The sequence below is a fragment of the Salvelinus sp. IW2-2015 genome, linkage group LG28 (genome assembly GCF_002910315.2).
Source record: "Salvelinus sp. IW2-2015 linkage group LG28, ASM291031v2, whole genome shotgun sequence".
Classification (NCBI taxonomy): Eukaryota; Metazoa; Chordata; class Actinopteri; order Salmoniformes; family Salmonidae; genus Salvelinus; species Salvelinus sp. IW2-2015.
This window is the reverse complement of record NC_036868.1, coordinates 14669875-14692743: the sequence shown is the minus strand read 5'-3', so window position 1 is coordinate 14692743 and position 22869 is coordinate 14669875. Positions and strand designations below refer to the sequence as shown.

At 40.6% G+C, this 22869-nt stretch overlaps 4 protein-coding genes across 6 annotated transcripts; 3 read left to right on the top strand and 1 right to left on the bottom strand.

The window, feature by feature from the left end:
• Positions 1-25: 25 nt before the first annotated feature.
• Positions 26-994, top strand: spata45 (spermatogenesis associated 45). Its single transcript, XM_070435882.1, has 2 exons — positions 26-441; positions 870-994. The coding sequence occupies exons 1-2, from the start codon at positions 204-206 to the stop codon at positions 887-889; spliced, it is 258 nt and encodes an 85-aa protein (XP_070291983.1). The 5' UTR covers positions 26-203; the 3' UTR covers positions 890-994.
• On the bottom strand, positions 986-8550 carry tatdn3 (TatD DNase domain containing 3). 2 transcript variants are annotated; one of them, XM_023973865.2, is made up of 10 exons: positions 8394-8550; positions 8087-8119; positions 7885-7958; positions 7501-7585; positions 7245-7307; positions 6108-6217; positions 5821-5876; positions 1750-1862; positions 1303-1383; positions 986-1213 (listed from the first exon to the last, which is right to left on the bottom strand). In XM_023973865.2, the coding sequence occupies exons 1-10, from the start codon at positions 8448-8450 to the stop codon at positions 1076-1078; spliced, it is 810 nt and encodes a 269-aa protein (XP_023829633.1). In that variant the 5' UTR covers positions 8451-8550; the 3' UTR covers positions 986-1075. The 2 variants fall into 2 exon arrangements, with proteins under 2 accessions (XP_023829633.1, XP_023829634.1); XM_023973866.2 differs by lacking the exon at positions 7245-7307 and having other exon boundaries at positions 8394-8542.
• A 10-nt stretch (positions 8551-8560) lies between these two features.
• Positions 8561-12629, top strand: nsl1 (NSL1 component of MIS12 kinetochore complex). 2 transcript variants are annotated; one of them, XM_023973867.1, is made up of 7 exons: positions 8561-8788; positions 10593-10665; positions 10988-11053; positions 11220-11350; positions 11545-11599; positions 11745-11812; positions 11940-12629. In XM_023973867.1, the coding sequence occupies exons 1-7, from the start codon at positions 8621-8623 to the stop codon at positions 12180-12182; spliced, it is 804 nt and encodes a 267-aa protein (XP_023829635.1). In that variant the 5' UTR covers positions 8561-8620; the 3' UTR covers positions 12183-12629. The 2 variants fall into 2 exon arrangements, with proteins under 2 accessions (XP_023829635.1, XP_023829636.1); XM_023973868.2 differs by lacking the exon at positions 10988-11053 and having other exon boundaries at positions 8562-8788.
• Positions 12630-12975: 346 nt separating this feature from the next.
• batf3 (basic leucine zipper transcription factor, ATF-like 3) lies at positions 12976-20943 on the top strand. Its single transcript, XM_023973742.2, has 3 exons — positions 12976-14351; positions 15182-15301; positions 17310-20943. The coding sequence occupies exons 1-3, from the start codon at positions 14277-14279 to the stop codon at positions 17502-17504; spliced, it is 390 nt and encodes a 129-aa protein (XP_023829510.1). The 5' UTR covers positions 12976-14276; the 3' UTR covers positions 17505-20943.
• The last annotated feature ends 1926 nt before the right edge of the window (positions 20944-22869 follow it).

Sequence of the window (22869 nt, the reverse complement as noted above, 5' to 3'; positions counted from 1 at the left end):
ATTAAATACGTTTCAAGAGGCACTGGCACACGCAGGCCTACATCACTACACTTCCACGTTGCCACAGTTTGCATTGTTGCGCGAAATTCTCAGGTTTCCAGATCCATGGAAACCGCGGCGCGACTAAAGACAACAATGCGCTCATTACGCCCCACGTCATTTGGCTGCTACTTGCTATTGTGATGTTGTAAAGCCTATCAAACATGTCAAAATATAAAGAGGGTGCCCTATTCGAATTAAACACGCTACGAGAAACGTGGTGTCGAGTAGAGATTGACAGCAAGTTTTGGGAAAGAGCAGAGAAGAGACATTTTGACTGTCATTTGCAAAACACCTGCGACTTCAAGTCGCTCCAGGCAGTGACTCCGGAGCAACGGTCTGCTTGGACAGCTGCAGGACATGTCACGAAATACCCGGAGCGAAAACACTTCGAAGAAAGCCGTAAGCATTGCCAAAGACTGCTGAGTGTGTTGTGTGTCCATAGATAGTGATGTTAGTGTCTGCTGATGTGAACCTGACCAAACAGAAACAGGATTTCTGGATGTTATTACATGTTTTCTTTTGTCCTTTTTTAACTAGGCAAGCCAGTTAAGAACAAATTCTTATTTTCAATGACGGCCTAGGTGGGTTAACTGTCTTGTTCGTCTTGTTCAGGGGTAGAACGAAAGATGTTTACTTTGTCAACTCGGGGATTCGATCTTGCAACCTTTCAGTAACTAGTCCAATGCTCTAAGCACTAGGCTACCCTGCCGCMMATCCATGAACTTGAGGTCTTTAAAAATGTTCCTCAAATTGAAACCATGTCGCCCCTAATGGTTAATAATACAAGCTATGGATACATATATTGTTTTTTTGTTTTGTTTTTTCAGACAAGTCCCACCTGGTATAATGAAGCAGAGGAACCATTCAGCACCAAGTGGAATATTTCTGAAATAAATGGCACTTAAATTATATATMGAAGTGTCCATCACATATGCAAAAACACTTGTTGATTGAGCATTTTATTTCACAATTCCATTTCATTTTCAGAAACACAGCATGAGATAACACAASATTAATTTAATTACAAAACGTGTCACTCAAGTCTCTTAATTTTTGGGAACAATCTGAGGGCATTATCTGTAGTGGCATGAATTACCATTTGAGGTGTGATTCCTTTGACATGAGCAATGTACTCACAGACCAGTGATATGTTCTTGGGTTCATTCCTTACCTGCAGAGGGGAGACATAGAATAAGAACAATTATACAAAACTATCAGGATGCTGCTTTACATAATGATGCATTCCAAATGATGACCCACATGTTTTTCTGGTCCCAAGGCAGGAGAGTCTGTCTCCAGACAGATGTGTTCTAATGGAATCTGTTTGATCAGCTTGGCTTTCTGTTATAACACAGTAATAACACAGTCATTATGAGGGGACTCAACAGCAACCACCACAAATCATGTCTGGTTTTATCACGCCATATGGCCGTTTCAGAGTTGTTTTGCAGAAATGCATTGTGAGCATTTCTGGCCCAGTAAAAGAAGCCTTACACCAATCTTTAATCAGTCTTTAAAATTTGAACTTGAGACGAGCTTGTTCAAAGATTAAGGTGTTAGAAAAGATAAGGTATTTCTATAGAAAAGATAAGGGATTCCTATAACAATGAGGACATACAGTACTTTTGGTGACTCCACAATACCTACAGAAAATGTACTGAGAGATTACTGAATGACTCCAGGTTAATGAACAACTGTATCGCTCACCTGGTCATTCCTACAGACAGCTGGAGGGAAGGAGAAGAAGTACCCTGCCTGCACTCCTTCCATGGCCACTGATGGTTTCCCTGCAAAGTTGTGCAGCAGAGCACAAGTGATACCTGATAGGATAGCCAAAATAGTTAAGGCCTCGTAAAAATGCAATATTAATCACTTCAGCAATGAGGCTGTCCTCTTATGTAATCCTTCGACGTCACCGCACGAAGAGGCAAAAACAAACTTACTCCCATTGCGACGTCCCCCAAAAGGCTAACTTGCTAGCCCCGGTCTGCTAACTGCTAGCTTGCTTGCCCCGGTCGGCTAACTGCTAGCTTGCCTGCCCCGGTCTGCTAACTGCTAGCCCCTGCTAACTGCTTGCTTGCTAACCCATTCTGCTAACTGCTAGCTTGCCAGCCCCGGTCTAACTGCTAGCTTGTTTAGCCCCGGCCTACTAACTGTTAGCTTGTTAGCATCGGCCTGCTAATTGTCTGAATCGCCGTGTCCCCAGTCAGCCCAACCACTCACTGGACCCATATGTTCACTTGGCTATGCATGCCTCTCTCTAATATCAATATGCCTCGTCCATTACTGTCCTGGTTAGTGATTACTGTCTTATTTCACTGTAGAGCCTCTAGCCCTGCTCAATATGCCTTAACCAACCATGTTGTTCCACCTCATACATATGCGATAATATCACCTGGTTTAAACGTCTCTAGAGACTATATCTCTCTCATCATTACTCAATGCCTAGGTTTACCTCCAATGTACTCACATCCTACCTTACCYTTGTCTGTACACTATGCCTTGAATCTATGCTATCGTGCCCAGAAACCTGCTCCTTTTACTCTCTGTTCCGAACGTGCTAGACGGCCAGTTCGTATAGCATTTAGCCATACCCTTATCCTACTTCTCCTCTGTTCCTCTGGTGATGTAGAGGTTCATCCAGGTCCTGCAGTGCCTAGCCCCACTCCCACTCCCCAGGTGCTCTCATTTGTTGACTTCTGTAACCGTAAAAGCCTTGGTTTCATGCATGTTAACATTAGAAGCCTACTCCCTAAATKTGTTTTACTCRCTGCTTTAGCRCACTCTGCCAACCCGGATGTCTTAGCCGTGTCTGAATCCTGGCTTAGGAAAACCACCAAAAACCCTGAAATCTCCATCGCTAACTATAACATTTTCCGCCAAGATAGAACTGCCAAAGGGGGCGGTGTTGCAATCTACTGCAAAGATAGCCTGCAGAGTTCTGTATTACTATACAAGTCTGTACACAAACAATTCGAGCTTCTACTTCTAAAAATTCACCTTTCCAGAAACAAGTATCTCACTGTTGCCGCTTGCTATAGACCTCCCTCTGCCCCGGGCACCCTCATAGATGTCATCCTAACTAACTCGCCCTCCAAATACACCTCTGCAGTTTTCAATCAAGATCTCAGCGATCACTGCCTCATTGCCTGCATCCGTAATGGGTCTGCGACCAAACGACCACCCCTCATCACTGTCAAACGCTCCCTAAAACACTTCTGCGAGCAGGCCTTTCTAATCGACTTGGCCGGGGTATCCTGGAATGACATTGACCTCATCCCGTCAGTAGATGATGCCTGGCTATTCTTTAAAAGTGCCTTCCTCACCATCTTAAATAAGCATGCCCCATTCAAAAAAAATTGAACTAGGAATAGATATAGTCCTTGGTTCACTCCAGACCTGTCTGCCCTTGACCAGCACAAAAACATCTGTGGCGTTCTGCATTAGCATCGAATAGCCCCCGTGATATGCAACTTTTCAGGGAAGTTAGGAACAAATATACACAGGCAGTTGGGAAGGCTAAGGCTAGCTTTTTCAAACAGAAATTTGCATCACGTAGTACTAACTCAAAAAAGTTCTGGGACACTGTAAAGTCCATGGAGAATAAGAGCACCTCCTCCCAGCTGCCCACTGCACTGAGGCTAGGAAACACTGTCACCACCGATAAATCCACTATAATTGAGAATTTCAATAAGCATTTCTCTACGGCTGGCCATGCTTTCCACCTGGCTACCCCTACCCCGGTCAACTGCCCGGCACCCTCCACAGCAACCCGCCAAAGCCCCCACCATTTCTCCTTCACCCAAATCCAGATAGCTGATGTTCTGAAATAGCTGCAAAATCTGGACCCCTACAAATCAGCCGGGCTAGACAATCTGGACCCTCTCTTTCTAAAATTATCTGCCGAAATTGTTGCAACCCCTATTACTAGCCTGTTCAACCTCTCTTTCGTATCGTCTAAGATTTCCAAAGATTGGAAAGCTGCCATGGTCATCACCCTCTTCAAAGGGGGTGACACTCTAGACCCAAACTGCTACAGACCTATATCTATCCTACCCTGTCTTTCTAAGGTCTTTGAAAGCCAAGTTAACAAACAGATTACCGACCATTTCGAATCCCACCGTACCTTCTCCGCTATGCAATCTGGTTTCAGAGCTGGTCATGGGTGCACCTCAGCCACGCTCAAGGTCCTAAATGACATCATAACCGCCATCGATAAGAGACATTACTGTGCAGCCGTATTTATCGACCTGGCCAAGGCTTTCGACTCTGTCAATCACCACATTCTTACTGGCAGACTCGACAGCCTTGGTTTCTCAAATGATTGCCTCGCCTGGTTTACCAACTACTTCTCTGATAGAGTTCAGTGTGTCAGAGAAGAAGAGGGCCTGTTGTCCGGACCTCTGGCCGTCTCTATGGGGGTGCCACAGGGTTCAATCCTCGGGCCGACTCTCTTCTCTGTATACATCAATGATGTTGCTCTTGCTGCTGGTGATTCTCTGATACACCTCTACGCAGACGACACCATTCTGTATACTTCTGGCCCCTTATTGGACACTGTGTTAACTAACCTCCAGATGAGCTTCAATGCCATACAACTCTCCTTCTGTGGCCTCAAAAATGCTCTTAAACGCAAGTAAAACTAAATGCATGCTATTCAACCGATCACTGCCCGCACCTGGTCGCCCATCCAGCATCACTACTCTGGACGGCTCTGACTTAGAATAAGTGGACAACTACAAATACCTAGGTGTCTGGCTAGACTGTAAACTCTCCTTCCAGACTCAAATTAAGCATCTCCAATCCAAAATTAAATCTAGAATCGGCTTCCTATATCGCAACAAAGCATCCTTCACTCATGCTGCCAAACATACCCTCGTAAAACTGACCATCCTACCGATCCTCGACTTCGGTGATGTCATCTATAAAATAGCCTCCAACACTTTACTCAACAAACTGGATGCAGTCTATCACAGTGCCATCCATTTTGTCACCAAAGCCCCATACACTACCCACCATTGCGACCTGTACGCTCTCGTTGGTTGGCCCTCACTTCATACTCGTCGCCAAACCCACTGGCTACAGGTTATCTACAAGTCTCTGCTAGGTAAAGCCCCGCCTTATCTCAGCTCACTGGTCACCATAGCAGCACTCACTCGTAGCACGCGCCCCAGCAGGTATATCTCACTGGTCACCCCCAAAGCCAATTCCTCCTTTGGTCGTCTTTCCTTCCAGTTCTCTGCTGCCAATGACTGGAACGAACTGCAAAAATCTCTGAAGCTGGAAACACTTATCTCCCTCACTAGCTTTAAGCACCAGCTGTCAGAGCAGCTCACAGATTACTGCACCTGTACATAGCCCATCTATAATTTAGCCCAAACAACTACCGCTTCCCCTACTGTATTTATTTCTTTATTTTGCTCCTTTGCACCACATAATTTCAATTTCTACTTTGCACATTCTTCCACTGCAAATCTACCATTCCAGTGTTTTACTTGCTATATTGTATTTACCACGCCACCATGGCCTTTTTTTGCCTTTACCTCCCTTATCTCACCTCATTTGCTCACATTGTATATAGACTTATTTTTGTACTGTATTATTGACTGTATGTTTTGTTTATTCCATGTGTAACTCTGTGTTGTTGTATGTGTCGATTTGCTATGCTTTATCTTGGCCAGGTCGCAGTTACAAATGAGAACTTGTTCTCAACTAGCCTATCTGGTTAAATAAAGGTGAAATTTAAAATTTAAAAATTTAAAAAATGAAGACACCCACCCTGTTCTTTCAGAGTAGCTATGGTGACCTTTGCAGCTGATCGGGAATGGATGTTCCTGCGTCAAAGAGGAAATGCACACAACAAGAAACTGTCAGGAGAAATATAGTAGTGACAAATAATAATGCTCCTTAATATCCAGTTATAGTGAGACATTCCATGCAAAGCCTGTTCTTGTCCCTGCCAAGGACATGGCTTGTTGCAGTTGCTCGCAATCTGATTACATGAATGTAATGTGTCTCCTAGCACACACAGTACTACGGACCAAGGCTATCCACGATAAACTCACACCGGCAAATCCAGATCCTTGGATATTTGTAATTGCTTGGTGAAAACAGTCAACTGTTCCTCTCTCTCCTGAGAAGTGGGGGCATACCAAGGTGTGAAGTCAAGACCAATCTGTAATCAAAAGAAGAAAAAGAGACTGTTTAAAGGATGAGGGGCAATAGAAAAACATTATCATTGCATTGATTCAGTCTATTGACTGAATGTATGCTAAACAAAAACCATTGATTTCAATCTTTAACAAACCATGTACCTCTATGCACAATTACTACTTAGAACAATTTAGACAGTACATAAATAAATTACTGGAAACATTTTGCAGATGCAAAGTTTGGTAACAGAATTACGGTAAAATCTCCCTCAGTTTGATTCTGTTACAAAACATTGTATGTGCACAGTTCTTCCTGTATTTTTTTTAATTAAAAGGTTCAGTGGAAATTATTAAAAGTAGTCATTGTGTGTATAGAGTTTTATGGTTTGTGAAATTTTGAAATCAATGGTTTCTGTTTGGTGAAAAAAAATCTGAGTCTCAGCGTAATTCCATTACCATGGAATTGCACCTCAGCACAAAGCTGAAATGGGCACTGGGCAGCTTAATGGAAACCAGTTGAACAGTGGGCGGATAGTCAAAGCTTTCCAAGTCCAGGCCAACAGTCAGTCCCAAACAAAAACACATGCTGGGAATGTCCAGCTAGAGCACCCTGTCCCCACTAGCTTACTCTGTGCTGTTACTGACTGGGAGACATGGTTGACTTTGTACTAATACCTGCCTCTCTGGGCTCCACCAAATTAACTTTGTGAAAGAATGCTTTCTGCCAGACATGCATTCCTTCCAAAGCTCTTGCGAAGGATATAGATCATTAAGGGTTTAGCCGGCAGGGTGAATTGTTAGTGATTTAAGAAGTTATTGTTGCAGCGTGCACTTTCACTTTAGCAAGTCGGATCTCAGGCTTAATAAGCCTAATCCTTTTGCTTTACAGAAGTCATATCATCTGACAGTTTTTACACCAGGATATGACACGTGTGTTTACGTAAGATTAAGCATGATGCAGGGCCAGACAGACCTGCTGCATAGGACTAGAGATGTGATAACAGGCTTTACCATAGAATTCTATGAGTAGGCCTACAGTACAGTACATACCTCTCCAACTGCAACAATGTCATCTCTGTACTTCTGGAACAAGTGCAAGGCAGGCTCCAAGTCCTGTAATAAGAGATGTTTTGGGAAAAGTCAGCATGCTTGTTCCTCTCATCCTGAGACACCATCAACATGATGTTATAGAGTTACATTTTGTTTATAACCATAATATCTAACATAAGGCTGACTGTCTGACATGTGTTTGATGTCTATTAATTGAGTGTGTGTTGATCTGCTAACTGTGTGTGAATGTTTGTACCTGAATCTTCACGCTGCGCTGGTCATGGGACCCACAGCCTTGGACTGGGTGGATTCCAAAACATGGTGCAACTAGATCTGGGTAGCTGAAAGAGCAACAGTAAGAGTAACTCAAAGACAACATTCATAAAACAGTTTCACAGTGTCTCAATGTACTACAAGAACAGATAAATGTCTCTTGGAGAGAAAAAAAACTCACAGTCAAAAGCTGCTGGAAGCCAATGGAACATTTTGATAGTGAGTTTAACTATTCTTTTGTGTGTTATAATGTATGCATTTTGAGCAGGATATCACAAGGCACAGAATTTGCTATTATAAAACTATGACATTTCTGAATATGGGCTATTATGTTCTGCAAATAAGATATGTTGTGTATGATACTAACCTTTTAAACAGCTGGATAACTCTTTCAAACTCACTGGGCTCTTCAGTGACAGAAATAAGTGTTTTGACTCCAGCCTGAAATGGCAAAACATCTGATGTAGACTACAATACAACTGTTAATAAATACAGTAATCAAGATTTTATTCATATTAACTTTATATCATTAAACATTTTACATATATTATATAATAGCTATAACTAACCTCTCTGGTCCTCTTGATCACATCCTCTAAATCCTGCAGAATAGACATACACTTTTGTACTGTCACTTTTGAACATTCACCCTTGAATAATGTATTGGTCATAGCATAGTCAACTGTCTGCAAGTATTGCTGTGGACTCGATGCGACCATTTTTCACGCTTCCTAGTTGCGAGACTGCCTTCTGGTGGGCAGCACACATAAGCACCCACGCTTGCATAACAGTTGAATACTAACCTAACGCTTCTGTTACATTAGCCTACATACCACAGGCCTTTTGCTACATACCCACTCATTTGTGTACACATACCTCGGCAAATTCATAGGCTGTGATGTGGCAATGGCAATCAACAAAGCCACCATCCATTGAAGCTATAGACAACAACAAAAAATAGAGTTGAAGTTCAAAGTGAATTATGTGAGTTGGAACGTTTTTTTACACCGTTTCGTTTCCCTACGCGCCTTTATTCCTAGAACCACACATTTAATTTCCGGTTCCGGTCATTGCAGAATCATTTCAAACATTTGGCGCAAAAGATGGAGATCTGCTTGAATAAAGATGAAGAATATAGGGTGAAGTTTACGTCGAAAAAAAATGTGGTCGAACAAATTAAGAAATACAAAGAACTACTGAAGAAGGTTTTGAATGGCCAACCTCAGCTATCCGAGGAAGCCAAGCAACTGTTACAGGAAGAGTTGCTGGCGGTGAGTCGATCGATTGTTTACGTCTCTGTCTAGTTATTTTTTTTGTTTGTAAGATATATAACTACTAGCTTGCGATGTGATACTTTCGTTAGCTAAATTACTATAGTTAGGTAAGTTAAATGTTGAGTCGGTGGTACATGAAGAAACCGCAATATCAGACCGACATCCACAACAACTAACATTTAAAAGCGCTACATGGTCAATCAGACATCTGCATTGGCCGTGCAGCATTTAAAGCAAATTTATGCTTGATCCGAAAATGTGAGGGGAAATGCTTTGTATGGCTTTTGTGGGCTCCATATAGCTCGGCATTGACTTAATTGGGGGGCAATTGCGTCACACCGTCCATACGGTGCCTCCGACCTCATTTTCAGATCAAACATAAATTGTCTTTTAGAGAGCGAGGAAGAACACTTGTGTACATGCATACAGTACATACTGTGTGAATCTATTTTTATACTAGATGGCTGATAGGGGGCGCTGTGTTTAAGCCACGTGACTTCATCTTGACACTCCCCCACCATTGTAAGAAAATATTTTGGAAGCTATAGATATGTGTTTATTCAATCAATCAAGTTTATTTATATAGCCCTTCGTACATCAGCTAATATCTCGAAGTGCTGTACAGAAACCCAGCCTAAAACCCCAAACAGCAAGCAATGCAGGTGTAGAAGCACGGTGGCTAGGAAAAACTCCCTAGAAAGGCCAAAACCTAGGAAGAAACCTAGAGAGGAACCAGGCTATGAGGGGTGGCCAGTCCTCTTCTGGCTGTGCCGGGTGGAGATTATAACAGAACATGGCCAAGATGTTCAAATGTTCATAAATGACCAGCATGGTCAAATAATAATAATCACAGTAGTCGAGGGTGCAGCAAGTCAGCACCTCAGGAGTAAATGTCAGTTGGCTTTTCATAGCCGATCATTAAGAGTATCTCTACCACTCCTGCGGTCTCTAGAGAGTTGAAAACAGCAGGTCTGGGACAGGTAGTGGACAGGTTGCACGTCCGGTGGACAGGTCAGGGTTCCATAGCCGCAGGCAGAACAGTTGAAAATGGAACAGCAGCAAGGCCAGGTGGACTGGGGACAGCAAGGAGTCATCTACATTGTCTACATTCATTTTTGCCACATTTATTATATTACAGACACCTTAATGCATAATTTTAAATGATATGTGAGCTAAACATTTTTTTTAATGACAAAAAATAACTTTTCCTTAACTTTAACTTAAGCAGTAAGGCCCTCGTTGCGTAGTCCCTAAGAACGGCCATTAGCCGTGGCATATTGGCCATATATCAGAAACCCCTGAGGAGCCTTATTGCTATTATAAACTGGTTACCAATGTAATTAGGGCAGTAAAACTAAATGTTTTGTCATACCTATGGTATAAKGTCTGATATACCGTGACCTTCAGCCAATCAGAATTCAGGGCTCAAACCACCCAGTTTAACTATATTTTTTTAGAGATGACTAATGTTACTGTGCCCAATGTAAAAAATAATATTWAAAAAATACATGTACCTTTGTCCATGAAACATTTAATTGAAATACTGTAGAATTAAATTAATTCCCTGGGGGGATGACTGGGGAGTGCCAATATGGCCGACTGGTTACTTCAAAGCCTCGCAATGGCCAATACATAGCATCATCAACCAGGTTTATACACATCATTGGTGTGAATGACTTGCCTAGTTAAATAAATAAAAAAGAATGCATTGCATTATTCTGCAATATCTGCAGTTCATCCTGTTGCTCATGGCAACGTTATATGGCGGAGTCTCAATTGAACTTGATCTCTTGATTTTTAGAACTTCGAGACTGCTGTTCAAGAAAACGTGTTGATCAATAATCAGACGTGGGAGGAGGCTCCTGATGAAGAGGGTGGGCATATCTCCTAACTGTCTCCTATTAATTTTATTGTAATTTKAAATACATCTATTGCCTTTCAGTTGAAAAGAAGACATATCTGTGTACTATCAACCACACTGCAATGAGTTTGTTATTATCCCCTTTGATCAGTTGTTTTGAAGATGGTGAACATGTTTTATAGTAAACCAGAATATCTGTTGAATGCACCCGTAACTCCATAATTTGGCTGTTTCTGGAAACCATCTATTCTTGCTAGCTGCATGTGATATTAAAGTATTAGAAATGTAGCCTGCTGTAAATGTGAGCACAGATCGTTTTGATTCTTATTAAGCAGCTCAAGGCACAATAGGACATCAATGTAAAGATTATTCAGTGAGGGAGGAGGAACTTGGTGTCATCGGTGAGTTGATATCAAGTAAAGTTTGAACTGGACGAGGTTGTTGCTCAGTCTAATGACAATTATTGGTACGATACGTAGATGTTGAGTTCCCACATTAATGCTATAAAAAAATGTAATTCAGAAAGACTTTTAAATTGCTTTACAACAGTATAATATCACTTCTTAGAAGATGAATGCAGTGCACTTGATGAGCTGCTGGATGAGAACATTGTGGAAACGTCTCGGAAACGACGTAAAGGTCCTAAAGAGATCCTCCCCTATGTCGTACGGTCACTAAAGGCGGAGCGTAAACTCATGGTTGGTTTCACGTTTTATTACGTCTGAATTTATGTATTATGTCTGATTGAGTGGTCCCATTGAAAATGGAAGCATTGCTTTTGCATAGCCATAATGGTCACACTCACACTTAATACTGCAGTTTGAAATTTCATACATTTGAAAATATAGCATGTACCATGTGTTCACAAAATGAAAGTATGCTCTATTTTTAGGGAATGTATGAAGAAGTAGTGAAGCCACAAGAAATGGGAAAGGACCCAGTACAAGGCAAGCATTTAGCCCAATCAGATCCAATCAACTCAAACGCTTACAGAATAGTATACTGGAAATGTCTCGTTTTGCATGACACTGGAACATGAAATGTTATGTTCCCATGATTTTGATTGATAGTCAGTGAACTTTCTCTGTTCAGAAAACATCATGACCACCTTATTGGATGCTGCACCTCGTTTGTTTAAGCAAGCCAGCGCAGTAATGAAGGTAACAGGACAGTCTATGTAGCTTTCTCCTATTATTTCCCACCCACCACACCCTTTTATATGTAACACAAGTGTATGTTTAATATATGACCAGGGTCTTGAGTGACTGATGTTTCTCTGCTGTCCAGTCTCTCCAGGTAGTGCAGCAGAGGGCCGAGGGCCTGGGACAGGTGMTGAAAATGTGTCCCACAGCTGAGTCCCTGGAGGTGTTCGGGGAGGTGTTGAGCAGCAGGCCCAATGGAGAGGAAAAGACAGCTAGTAGGACCAGACCACCCATCAAGAGAGCCATGGAGAAAACAGAGCTCAGAAACAACTATGCTCCTGGTCTAAAGAGGCCAGCCATTTGTAACAGCAATGACAAACCAGAGTGAAATACATGCCACATAAATGCTTCCTGATCATGGAACATGTACTCTTATTTGTGATTGGAAGGATGCAATACTGTAGTACTCCCCACAGTGATAAGGCCTATGTTTGCAGCAGTCTGTGATACAATACTGCCCTCACATGATGGATAATGGGAAATGCACCCAATAGTAGTGTACATTGTTTTTATACTGTATATTTAAATGTCATTAGAAGGAAAAATATATTTTTTTGCTTGGGTATTCTTTTTTTCCCTTTGCCGTTTGGCATTTGTCACAGTTGAAAACGCACAAGTTGTGGGCTTATGTGAATAAAGGCTACTTAAACAAGCTGTAACAGCCAGGTTTAAAGGTCCAATGCAGCTGGGTTTTAAAAAATCTCAATATCAAATAATTACTGGGTAACAATGCAGTACCTTAGTGTGATTGTTTTCAATTAAAATGTTAGGACTGTCTGGTAGTGGTTTGAGTAATTGGCAGAGAGGTTTGGAACTATCTTATTGGTCTGTTAACCAATTTACTGCTCGGTGATGTCATCAGACAGGCCAAAACTCCATTCCACCAAAACAAACTACTCACACTAAAAGGGCATCATTTTCACAGTATTATTCCAACCTCATAGTGTGGAAATATACAGTACCTATCAGAAGTTTGGACACCTACTCATTCTACATTGTAGAATAATAGTGATCAAAACTATGAAACATCACAACTATGAAATAACACGTAATAAAGTGTTAAACAAATCAAAATATATTTTATATTTCAGATTCTTCAAAAGTAGCCACCCTTTGCCTTGATGACAGCTTTGTACACTCTTGGCATTCTCTCAACCAGCTTCACCTGGAATGCTTTTCTAGCAGTCTTATGCTGAGCACTTGTTGGCTGCTTTTCCTTCACTCTGCGGTCCAAACCATCTCAATTGGGTTGAGGTCGGGTGATTTTGGAGGGCAGGTCATCTGATAAAGCACTCTCACTCCTGTGATCAAGTAGCTGTAACACAGCCTGAAGGTGTGTTGGGTCATGGTCCTGTTGAAAAACAAATGATAGTCCCACTAACTGCAAACTAGATTGGATGGTGTATCGCTGCAGAATGCCGTGGTAGCCATGCTGGTTAAGTGTGCCTTGAATTCTAAATAAATCACAGTGTCACCAGCAAAGCACCATCACACCACCTCCTCCATGATTCACAGTGGGAACCACACATGCAAAGATCATCCGTTCACCTACTCTGCGTTTCAAAGACGCAGCGTTTGGAACCAAAAATCTTGAATTTGGATTCATCAGRCCAAAGGACAGATTTCCACCGGTCTAATGTCCATTGCTCGTGTTTCTTGGCCCAAGCAGCTCTCTTCTTATTATTGGTGTCCTTTTAGTAGTGGTTTCTTTACAGAAATTCAACCATGAAGGCCTGATTTGTGCAGTCCTCTGAACAGTTGATGTTGAGATGTATTACTTGAACTCTGAGAAGCATTTATTTGGGCTGCAATCTGAGGCTGGTAACTCTAATGAACTTATCCTCTGCAGCAGAGGTAACTCTGGGTCTTCCTTTCCTGTGGCATTCCTCATGAGAGCCAATTTCATCATAGCGCTTGATGGGTTTTGCAACTGCACTTGAAGAAATTTTCAAAGTTCTTGAAATGTTCCGTATTGACTGACCTTCATGTATTAAAGTAATGATGGACTGTTGATGGACTCTATCTGGTCTAAAATGTAAATGAAATGTATGAAACAAGAATATATTATATATAACAAGCCTACATCTATTTGCAACAATTCAGCAAGTAGTATCATACAGGTACAGTAAACTTACAGGATACTTTCCTCTTGTCCCAAATCAGCTTTTTAGAGCGCACTTTATTCCGTTGCTGGTGATTGAACACTCAAGGGCATCTGACGCTTTTTAGCACGTGACTTAAAATAAATATTGAAAAGAAGCGGCAAGTGCAGTTTGAACAAGTGAAACTGTTTGTCTCGCATACGCCCGGTCTCACTTGTACATACCTTGGATCTTGCTATCTGAAATAAAACTTTCGAGGAGGACTTGTTTTGACGTTTTGTATTTAAGTAATCTATCAATGCATTGTTATCGCATCTGTGATGTCTGACAGCGATATTTCTGGCAGCTTTCTACACAGCAAGAATCAAAACATGTTATTACTTGAAAGATGTGAGGTAAGTGTTAAATAGCGTAAATAGAAACGTTACTTTAATAATGTATTAGGCAGTGGTGTAAAGTACTTAAGTAAACATACTTTAAAGTACTACTTAAGTCGTTTTTATGGGTATATTTACTTTACTATTTATATTTTTGACAACATTTACTTCACTACATTCCTGAAGAAAAATGATGTACTTTTTATTCCATACATTTTCCTGACACACAGAAGTACTTGTTACATTTGGAATGCTTAGCAGGACAGGAAAATGTCCAAATTCACACACTTATCAAGAAAACATCCCTGGTCATCCCTACTGCTGCTAATCTGGCCGACTCACTAAACACACGTGCTACGTTTGTAAATGATGCCAGAGTGTTGGATTGTGCCCCTGGCTGTCCATAAATAACAATACAATCTGGTTTGCTTAATATAAGGAATTAGAAATTATATATACTTTTACTTAGTAGTATATTTTAGCAATTAAATTGACTTTTGATACCTAAGTATATTTAAAACCAAATACTTTTAGACTTTTACTCAAGTAGTGTTTTACTGGGTGACTTTCACTTCTACTTGAGTCATTTTCTATTAAGGTATCTTTACTTTTACTTAAGTATGACAATTGGGTACTTATTCCACTACTGGTATTAGGCTTATTTGGTTACCACTTTTTAATTTTCACTTGTATTTCTATTTCATTGAATATTTTGTATGATAAAATATAATCTACACCAGCAACATTGTGTTGAGTGACCACACAAAGATCAGTCAAAGCTAAAGAGCAACAGCTTGTATGTGATATTCTAATAGTGACAAACGTAATACAGACCAACTGTACCTCAGCTGCAGAGCTCTGATGATGATGGTGATGAAGACAGGAGACTAAAAAGAAGGGAAAAGAACAGGGTTGCAGCGAAGAACAGCCGAAAAAAACAGACACAAAGAGCGGATGAGCTGCATGAGGTGGGTCAGTGCATGCACAACAGACTCCTCATCATCACACAACTCCTATTTTGACATGGTCTAACATTTTTTGTTATATGACGGTAATGACACAGCTATCAATGTCACACTCATTCTCTCGATCAAGTAGATCAGGGATTGGCAACTTTGAAGGGGGTGGGGACCACAAAAAATCTGAACTCATGAGGGGCCGCAGTGGCTCGCGGGTCTGTGTACCCACCCACCCACCGAATTGCAAGCAAATCATTTTAGTGCCCCTCCCCCCTTGACAGCAGAGATACAAATTTTAAGTTTAGTAGTATATTTCGTGCAATTCTACACATTTTGCCATGTGATGTAGAGAAAATGTTGCAGTTTTAAACCAAGATTGCTGCAATTCTATACATTTTGTCATGGGGCGGAGAGACGATTAAGCAATTTTAGAACTATACTGAACAAAAATATAAATGCAACAATTTCTATCGAGTTACAGTTCATATAAGGAAATCAGTAAATTCATTAGGCCCTAATCTATGGATTTCACATGACTGGGAATACATCTGTTGGTCACAGATACCTTAAAAAAAGATAGGGGGGTAGATCAGAAAGCCAGTCAGTATCTGGTGTGACCACCATTTGCCTCATGCAACGCAACACATCTTCTTCGCATAGGCTGTTGATTGTGGCCTGTGGAATTTTGTCCCACTCCTATTCAATGGCTGTGCAAAGTTGCTGGATATTGGCGGGAACAGGAGCACACTGTTGTACACGTTGATCCAGAGCATTCCAAACATGCTCAATGGGTGACATGTCTGGTGAGTGCAGGCCATGGAAGAACTGGGACAGTTTCCATGAATTGTGTACAGATCCTTGCGACATGGGGCTGTGCATTATCATGCCGAAACATGAGATGATGGCGGCGGATGAATAGCATGACAATGGGCCTCAGGATCTTTTCAAGTTTCAAATGACAAGTTTCAAGTTTCAAACGACAATGGATCTTGTCATGGTATCTCTGTGCATTCAAATTGCCATCCCAAATTGCCATAAGCTACATTATCCGTAGTTTATGCCTGCCCATAACATAACCCCACCGCCACCATGGGACATTGTTCACAACATCAGCTGTCTGCCATCTGCCCGGTACAGTTGAAACCAGGATTCATCCGTGAAGAGCACGCTTCTCCAACGTGCATGCAGATGAGCTTCTGTAAGAAGGTTTCTAACAGTTTGTGCAGAAATTCTTCAGTTGTACAAACCCACAGTTTCATCAGCTGTCCGGGTGGCTGGTCTCAGAYGATCACACAGGTGAAGAAGCCGGATGTGGAGGTCCTGGGCTGGCGTGGTTACACGTGGTCTGTGGTTGTGAGACCGGTTGGATGTACTGTCAAATTCATTAAAAATGACATTTGAGGCAGCTTATGGTAGAGAAATTAACATTCAGTACTCTGGCAACAGCTCTGGTGGACAATGCTGCAACATCTGTTGCATTGTGTTGTGTGACAAAACTGCACATTTTAGGGTGGACTTTTATTGTCCCCAGCACAAGGTGCACCTGTGTAATGATAATGCTGTTTAATCAGCTTCTTGATATGCCACAACTGTCAGTTGGATGGATTATCTTGGCAAAGGAGAAATGCTCACTAACAGGGATTTAAAAAAAAAAAATGTGTGCACAGAATTTGAGATAAATTCGCTTTTTGTGTGTATGCAAACATTCTGGGATCTTATATTTCAGCTCATGAAACATGGGACCAACATTTTACATGCGTTGCGTTTATATTTTGTCCAGTGTAATTTCATGCAGTTCTACTAATTTTGCCATGGAGTGGAGAGGAAAATTAGCTGTTTTAAAGTAAATTTCCTGCAATTCTACATATTTTGCCATATGTAAGAAATGGGGGGGTGGGGGGTGGAATTGATCTGAACACCTTCATGCGGCAGTTGCCCATCCCTGAAGTAGATTAATATTTTACTCAACTCTGAAAGTAAGACTATAAAGTAACTGAGCCCAGTTTGTCCTATACAGGCATATGAGTGTCTGGAGCAGAAGAACAGACAGCTGAAGAAGGATGTGCAGTTTCTGTCTGAGGAGCAGAGGCGTCTAACGGAGGCCCTCAAGGCCCATGAGCCTCTCTGTCCCATCATGCACTGTGTTGCCAACCTGGGGTCAGGGACGTTGGGACCCAGGGATGTAGGGGTCCCCTCCTGTCTGCCCAGATAGCCAACATACAATGCACAGACCACAGAGACAAACCAACGTGGGAGACTTGTAAACAGAGTTAACAGGTCAGATTATATGTCCTCATCTGTCCTTTTTATTCTCGGCGTCAATTGTTTTTGTACAGTTTGAATCAAGTTGTAATTTAATAATTATAGGCTTAGGTAATAAGCTTTGTTTCAGATGTTCAAATTGCTTTTCCTGTTTAAATGTTTCGTATAATACATTGAACATAAATTGCATATCCCTTTCCCATGAGACCGTTTCCCTTTGCTTCTGATAAATGTGGTTACCACACCTCTTATCACATGTGTTTTGGTTAACCAAACTGGTTTACCAGTACCTGGGCTTGACCATGTGGGAACTTACTTATACTTTACCAGAAAAAATAAACCATAAAAATGTTTTTGGTTTCTGGTTTCTTAGTCCCTAATCTAAAACATGTAATACACTGGCTATTACCAATGGATTCATGCAATTCAACACTTAATTGATCAAATTAAAGAATCAAATCACTTAATCCAACTATCATATGTACAGTTTTATTATTATTGTTTGTTAGCTCATGTTATGACATTGTTATAGAGTGTACCCTCTCTTCCCTATAATGTGGGTAAATATTCACTAACCTCATTACGTCTTCTTTTCATAACTTTAAAAAATTAAATACGTTTGAAGCATGCCATTATCATTCACTAAGTCAATAAAAGGGGCAACATTTGGGGAATTCTTGTCACCATCAATGATCTACAGCATGTATGATCTATCTTGATGACATGACTGCAGGCTTCTCTAAAATGTTATTATGAATGGATGGATACATTCACAGTAGTAATTGGCAAGGCTTCTTCTACTAAATGCAGGCTGACCACTGAGAAATGTGAAAGACTCTTCATCCACACAGACAGTTCATTTCATACCAAAGGATTTATAGACTTCTGCATACTGCATTTGAGGGGGATTGTGGTGATTATAATAAAGCCTTTTGTGTGGATCGCTTCTTCATACCGGTATGCACTTCTTCTTAGTTATTTTCTCTTCGAACTTTCTCTTCTCACTTTCAAATGAGCACAGACTACTTGGACTTCCACCACACAACACAGAGGATACTACTTTCACTTCAGTCCAGGAGATTTTAGGGCATAATGAGGTATATCATTAGTATATTAGTATACACAATCATATTTAATTTTTCTTTAAAAAAGTATGTTTTCCCCACACCAGATACAAACATACACATACGAACAACAACTTACTGTACAGACGCCCACAAACAATGACTACATCTCATCTGCCCAGACCTGCATGCTCACACCCCCATCCTTAGTGCCTGCATTATTGCCACGTGGCCTTCAATTGTACCAATTTGTTTTTCTCGGTCGCCCATGCTATTTCAATATTTCAATGATAAATCATTATGTTAGTGATGGCGGATTGATTGAGTTCCACGTTTTTAGTATACGGTTTTTCAAGATGAGTGATGAGAGAATCSTCCAGCCCATTGGGTATCTCACTACACCCCCATATGCCATGTCTTGAAATATGCAGACAGACAGATTAAAAGTATGTTTACAGTGTAATACTTCTTCTGACAGCCAACTTTTTAGCTCCACCCATAACTTTGGACTTTATAGCATTCCCAAAAAGCATGGATTATTGAGTCCCAGTTCGTTTTACACTTAAAACATGACTCTGCCATTGTGCTGTAGAATCTGTGATTTTTGTCTCTTTTATAATAAATTCTATATATTAGTTTGTACTGGATTAAGCGTAGATTTTCGTTAACTGTAATTTCATTAGTTATGCTCAGACATTCCCTCCATCTTGTGCCAAGATGTGTTCTTTTTATGTCTTAGTTCCAATAGTTTATATATTTTTCTAATTGTCAATTGGATATGCTCTCTGCAAGGTTTTACATATCTTGCCTATCATATGATCATCCTTTTCTGACTCAAATAAGTTTCCCTTAAGGTTGCTTTGATGTCCAAAAGATTTCAAATATACATTTTGTGATATGTAACTTTTAAGTTGCATGTTTTTTTAAATATCTAGATATTTGTATTCAGGACAAAAAGTGAATTGCTGTGCCACATTACTTTAGTGTCTTGGAATATTTGTATTCTGTACAGACTTCCTTCTTTTCACTCTGTCAATTAAATTAGTATTGTGGATTAACTACAATGTTGTTGATCCGTCCTAATTTTTCTCCTATCACAGTTATTAACTCTGTAAAGTCACCATTGGCCTCATGGTGAAATCCCTGAGCAGTTTCTTTCCTCTTTGGTAACTGAGTTAGGAAGGACGCCTGTATCTTTGTAGTGACTGGGTGTATTTGATACAACATCCAACAGTTAGTAACTTCACCATGCTCAAAGGGATATTAAATGTCTGATTTTTCATTTTTACCAATCTACCAATAGGTGCCCTTCTTTCCAAGGCATTTTCAAACCTCCCTGGTGTTTGTGGTTGGATCTGTGTTTGAAATTCACTGCTTGACTGAGGGATCTTACAATTACCTGTATGTGTGCGGTACAGAGATGAGGTTGTCATTCTAAAATCACGTTAAACACTATTATTGCACACAGAGTGAGTCCATGCAACTTATTATGTGACTTGTTAAGCACATTTTTCTCATTAACTTTATATAGGCTTGCCATAACAAAGACATTTCAGCTTAGAAGTTGAAAAACATAATTCCACATTGACATTATGGGGTATTGTGTGTAGGCCAGTGACAAAATATCTCAATTTAATAAACGTTTTATTCAGGCTGTAACACAAGAACATTTGGAAAAAGTCAAGGGGTGTGAATACTTTCTGAAGGAACTGTACATTGGTCAGTCCAAAATAGTTTTTTAATTCTGTCATAGAAATAAATGTATTTCCTGTTACCATTTACGGTGTCTATGCCTTTAGTTTTCCATGTGGACCAATTTATAGGTGAATTTTGAAACGCTATCCAAGGATTGTTCCATAGGCTTGTGTTTTTAGGGAGTGATATTGGTTTTTGTAGAATGTTTCATTTTCTTCCATATTGCTATATTATTAACTGAAGTTAATGTTCTTAGCTTTATCCTTTGAAAATAGACACGTAAAAATATTCTAGGGATAAGCTTGCTCATCTTCAATATGTACCCATTGTTCCTCTTTMGTGCATTTAACTATATGTCGCAAATAAAAAAGTATTGGGTAGCGAGTTGATACAATTCCAAGTCTTGAAGGTTAAAACCACCCTCAGACTTAGAAATATGTAAAACATTCCTTTTTTTTCTATGAATGTTATTTGCCAATAAAGTCTATCATGACCGACTATACTTTTTTAAAGAATGTCTTCTCTGGGGTAATTGGTATAAACTTTGGGAGCCATGCCAATCTAAAGAGGTTTATTTTACCTGTAAAATATATGGGAAGATTGTTTAATTAGATCTGCTTTCATATTGTTGAGTAATGGAATAAAGATATCTTTATATATTTGTTGTTTGTTGTCACTTATCAAGCACCCAAAGTATTTAATATTTTTGTGGTCCRCTTAAAGGAATGTTGAGATCATGAGTTATTATTTTATTGTTTCTATTACCATTATTTCTTTTTTTTCCACATTCATTTTATATCCTGAGATTTTAGAGGATTCTGCTAATATTTTTTAGCAAAGGGGGCATTGCGTTTTCAGTATTGGTCAGGTTATCAGGAGATCATCTGCAAATAAGTTTAGTTTATATTCATGTTTACCAATACTGATACCTGTTACATTATAATGTGGGTCCTGTCTAATTCTTTCTGGTAGCGGTTCAATTGCCAGTGCAAACAGGAGGGGAGAGTCTTGTGCCCCTTTCTAATGCAATTTCATTGAATAATGTCTTATTTGTGTATATTTTTGCTTTAGTACATTTACATGATATTTTTATAAAATGTATTATTTCCGCTGGAAAGTTGAAAGCTTTTTCGGCATCAACAGCCATTATTGATAAATCTACAGTGCATTTGGAAATTATTCAGACCCTTGACTTTCTCCACATTTTATTACGTTACAGCATTATTCTAAAATTGTGACAAATGTGCACTGCTATGGGACTCCCGATCACGGCCGGTTGTGACACAGCCTGGGATCGAACCCGGGTCTTTAGTGATACCTCAAGCACTGCGATGCAGTGTCTTAGACCGATACGTCACTCGGGAGGCCCCGGCCTCCATCATTCTTAAATGGAAGAAGTTTGGACCCACCAAAAACCCTTCCTAGAGCTGACCGTCCGGCCAAACTGAGCAATCGGGGGAGAAGTGCCCTGGCACCATCCCTACGGTAAAGCATGGTGGTGGCAGCATCATACTGTGGGGATGTTTTTCAGCTGCAGGGACTGGGAGACGAGTCAGGATCGAGGGAAAGATGAATGGAGCAAAGTACAGAGAGATCCTTGATGAAAACCTGCTCCACAGCACTCAGGACCTCAAACTGGGGCGAAGATTCACCTTCCAACAGGACAATGACCCTAAGCGAACAGCCAAGACAATGCAGGAGTGGCTTCGGGACAAGTCTCTGAATGTCATTGAGTGGCCCAGCCAGAGACCGGACTTGAACCCGATCAAACATCTCTGTGTAAGGTTCTGTTTTTATTTTCTTAGTCAACCTTGTGTTCTGTTTCGGTGTGTTCTTGAACGTAGCCCTGTCTTTCTTTTTTGTTCATTGATTTCACCTGTGTTAGTTACTCACCTGGTCTCATCAGCTCCTTATTTAGTTCAGTTCATTCTGTTTGTGCCTTTGTGAGGTATTGTTCGTTTTGACTCTACTAAGCTTTTTCTTAGCTCGTTTGTGAGAACCAGTTATAGCCTTCAGTCTTAGTTTTGATTCTCCTGCCTGTTTGCCTTCCTGTGTATGACCATTGCCTGCCTGTGACCACGATTCATGCCTTCTGCGAAGGCGAAATCAACACCTGCCGTGCTCTGTGCGTGAATCTACACCTTTTTATCCCTGAGTATTCATTACACTCTGGAGAGACCTGAAAATAGCTGTGCATCGACGCTCCCCTTCCAACCTGACAGAGCTTGAGTGGATCTGCACAGAAGAATGGGAGAAATCTCCAAATACAGTTGTGCCAAGCTTGTAGCATCATACCCAAGAAGACTCGAGGCTGTAATCGCTGCCAAGGGTGATTCAACAAAGTACTGAGTAAATGGTCTGAATACATATGTAAATGTGATATTTCTGTCGTTCTTTTATACAGTACCAGTCAAAAGATTGGACACACCTACTCATTCAAGGGTTTTTCTTTATTTTTTACTATTTTCTATATGTAGAATAATAGTGGGGCTAGGGTCAGTCTGTTATATCTGGAGTATTTCTCCAGTGTCATGGGTGAATTTAAGTATGCTCTCT